The sequence below is a fragment of the Helobdella robusta genome, assembly GCF_000326865.2.
Source record: "Helobdella robusta unplaced genomic scaffold HELROscaffold_12, whole genome shotgun sequence".
Lineage (NCBI taxonomy): Eukaryota > Metazoa > Annelida > Clitellata > Rhynchobdellida > Glossiphoniidae > Helobdella > Helobdella robusta.
In genome coordinates, this window is record NW_008703664.1 from 737733 (window position 1) to 741240 (window position 3508).

The 3508-nt window shown below is 29.2% G+C and overlaps 1 protein-coding gene across 1 annotated transcript in view; it reads right to left on the reverse strand.

Annotated features, from left to right (window-relative positions):
- The window catches only part of HELRODRAFT_136779 (hypothetical protein), a gene marked incomplete at both ends in the record, with an annotated part of 3011 nt that extends 1766 nt beyond the window's left edge, over positions 1 to 1245 (reverse strand). Inside the window, one exon of the mRNA XM_009013472.1 lies at positions 1115 to 1245. Within this exon, the coding sequence (XP_009011720.1) occupies positions 1115 to 1245 (131 nt within the window). The remainder of the gene's footprint in view (positions 1 to 1114) is intronic.
- Positions 1246 to 3508: the final 2263 nt, after the last annotated feature.

Sequence of the window (3508 nt, forward strand, 5' to 3'; positions counted from 1 at the left end):
GTTTCTATCGGGAGGAATCAGCAAAGATAATGTTTCAATTTTGTTAAACAACAGCTGAAATTCATTACTACTTATTAAATTCTCGATTGAACGGAAGAAATATTAAACAAAAACATTCACTGCAGTTAGAAATAAAATAGAGTAAATAAATCATCTCAACTCTTAATGACCAGATAACGTGAATTATTCATATCAGGAAAGTTTATAAATGTTGATCTTACTAAGAAATTTTGTATATTCAATTATTGCTTTCAGTTATTTCCATTAAAAAAATTGACGAAATCAGTTAATCTGCTCTGCCAGTTTCAATTCAACGGACCAAATTTAAAAAGAAACAATTCATTAGATTTTAATTCAAAAATTCCCAATCAGCTCTTTAGGTTATCCAAAACCCCAAAATCAAATGTTATACGTTTATGGCAACATTATGAAAATTATATAACCCATGTGTCCATGTGATAAATAATTTTAAACGGTTCAATTAAACTCAATAAAACCTTAATAAACTTAACAAACGTAAGTCGTTTCTTAATGAATCAGCTGTTACATTTTTTGGTTGTCATCATCATATGACGGAAATTTTTGTCTCAACCAACCGTGTTTTTGGAAAAAAATCTTCATCCGAATTAATATTTGTTTAAATTTATGTACCAAAAGTAAAAATTTATTTGCGAGTCCAACAACCAACCAGGAAAATGGCAATTCCAACACCCAGCCTATAATAATATCACGTTAATGTGATACAATTAAAGAAGATAATGTAATACAGAGACCCAGATAGATGGATGGTTAGATAAATAATGGATTGATGGATGGATGTGGGGATAAACGATTAAATGTTGGGATAGATGGATGAATTTAAGAATTATGGATAGATAGATGGATGGATGTACGGATAGTTGAATAATTATACGAATTAACGAGCGGATAAATGAATGAATGTATATACTATTGTATTAATTATATATATATATATATATTTATATATATATATATATATATATACATATATACATATATATGTGTGTATATATATATATATATGTGTATATAATATTCATCTAATAAAAATAATATAGGGATAGCTCTGTCTAGCTCTGCGAACGAAACTAACATGAGGTCCGGTCTGTATCGATGAATGATGGCACAAAATGCCAAACCACTTTTCCACGATGACGTAAAATTGCTGACGGCAACCCTGTCGTACCCATCACACTGCAACTTGCACCACGTCAACAAATTTTTCAGTTTATCACCCATAATCGCTGATGATGATATCACTTGTAGTTTCTACTTGCAATAACTTAATTCTAATTTTATTTTAATTATTTTAACTTAATTGTAATATAAATTAAATCAACTTTAATTTAAATTTAAATTAACCCTTTTGAAATAAACTAAACCCAAAAGAGACAGTCAGATCAAATAATTTAAAACATTAAACAAACAGCAAACTAAGCCATCTTATTTATATGTATGTGCATTGTGCACGGTATATTTTCATCATCATGTGCTATAACAATTTAGTTATCAATATGCAAACGTATGAGGTAGACCATGCATTACTCCGTAGCCTCTAGTTAACTAATATCGGCAAGTTGTCATATAGTATATAAACATCTGAGATCTGCTTGTATCATGAATATATATTTATATCCATGGTTTATATTGGGTATTTGCATTATGTTTATATGTGTTTCTGTCTTAAATACTTGTGTGTGTATATATATATATAATATATATATATATATATATATTTATATTTATACATCTGTGTGTGTGAGTCTGTGTATGGATTTGAGCATGTAGTTTTGCTGTCTGTATGTGTGTGTGTGTGGTGTGTGTGTGGTGTGTGTGTGTGTGTATTTACATTGCATTTATATGTACATCTGTCTAAAATATTATATATATATATATATATATATATATAGATTTGTGTGTATGTGTGTTGTGTGTGTGTGTGTGAGTCTTTTTGTAGATTTGAGAATGTAGATTTGTTTTCTGTGTGGGTGTATGTATGTGTGTGTGTGTGTGTGTTTGTGTGTGTAGATTTGCGTTGTTTGTGTGTGTAGATTTGCGTTGTTTGTGTATATGTAGATTTGTGCGTATTTCGTATGTTTGATCTCACAGTTTTTTCACACGCGCAAAGCATGTTTAATGTTTAGCTACTTATTGTAACGAGACAAATGAATAATTCTTAATAATTATTTTCTGTTGCGGATGAAAGTAATTTCAGTGAATGTGGTTGAATGTATGCTGCCTGAATGACCGATCAAAGTGAATATCCGACTAATTTTCTGTTGACTGGCTAACAATTGAGTAAATAAGTTTTCAACTAAATCCATTTTTTTATTTAAAGTTTCGCAAAAACAATGAAAACGCTATAAAATTATTATATATGAATACAGGCTGCCAAATTTATCGGTAACAAGCCTTTAAAAGTCGCTAGACGATTCTTGCTAACATCAGCTCAAAAGGCTTGCGATAAACGCTTCAATTTTTGTACCATAAATTTTTTTAATTCAAAAAAACTTACAGTTCACAATAACAGTTTACCACAAAAAAATTGATAACGTTCAAAGACTATGTCTTTATTAAGGAATTAAAGATACAAAGCATCAAACTTTATATTGATTCATTGAAGCCAATTATATTAAAAAACGAAGAGTAAAATAGCCCGGAGTAAAATATTCTGACATCTTCAAGTTTGTTAACTTTATAATGTCAATATGATTTTATTATGAAAATTACTTGATGCTATTTTTTCAAGCTGTTCTTTAAAATTTGGGAATCTGTAAGCTCCATTTATCTGAGTTACCGCCAAATATAAATTGTGGGCTTCGTTCAGCCCTATGGGAAATTTTAAATCACTAGCGTAAAACCTCGTTAAGGACATACAATCTGGTCGTGAACCAAGTAATGTTTTTTATGTTATTAATAATTCAAAGAATATTTTAAGGACGGTTTGACAAGATCTAGTTTAGACAATATGTTGATTATACACGAAGCTTAATTTAATCTCATGGTAGTTGTTAATTAACCAATATTAATCATTGTTATTCACAATATAAACTTTACTGTATAATTATTTACTGCGTTAAATTTTTTAATAAATAATTATAACATTATTTACTCAAAATTTGTGCCTTTGAGCTTAGTTAAATGAATTTTCTGAAGCAATTAAAAAATGAACGTTGGCATTTTAACATATAAAATGTGCTGGTGGTAGTGTGTGCGTGTGCATAATCAATATATTACGAAACGTTTATTGTCAGCTGGTTTGTCTGTTCACTAGCTTAACGTTGTTATGTTGTATGCAGCTGTGTTTTCTTCTAACAATAATATGAAGGAGATTTTGTGTGCAGTATTGAAATGTTCTCCTCTCCTCATTTTAACTTCATCCTGTATTTATGCTTCACATCAATTTAAAAACATGCCAAAAATAACTGGTCAACCATTATCTACATTCATAGAAACTTTTATATATAACGAAGAGAGGAAAATTAGA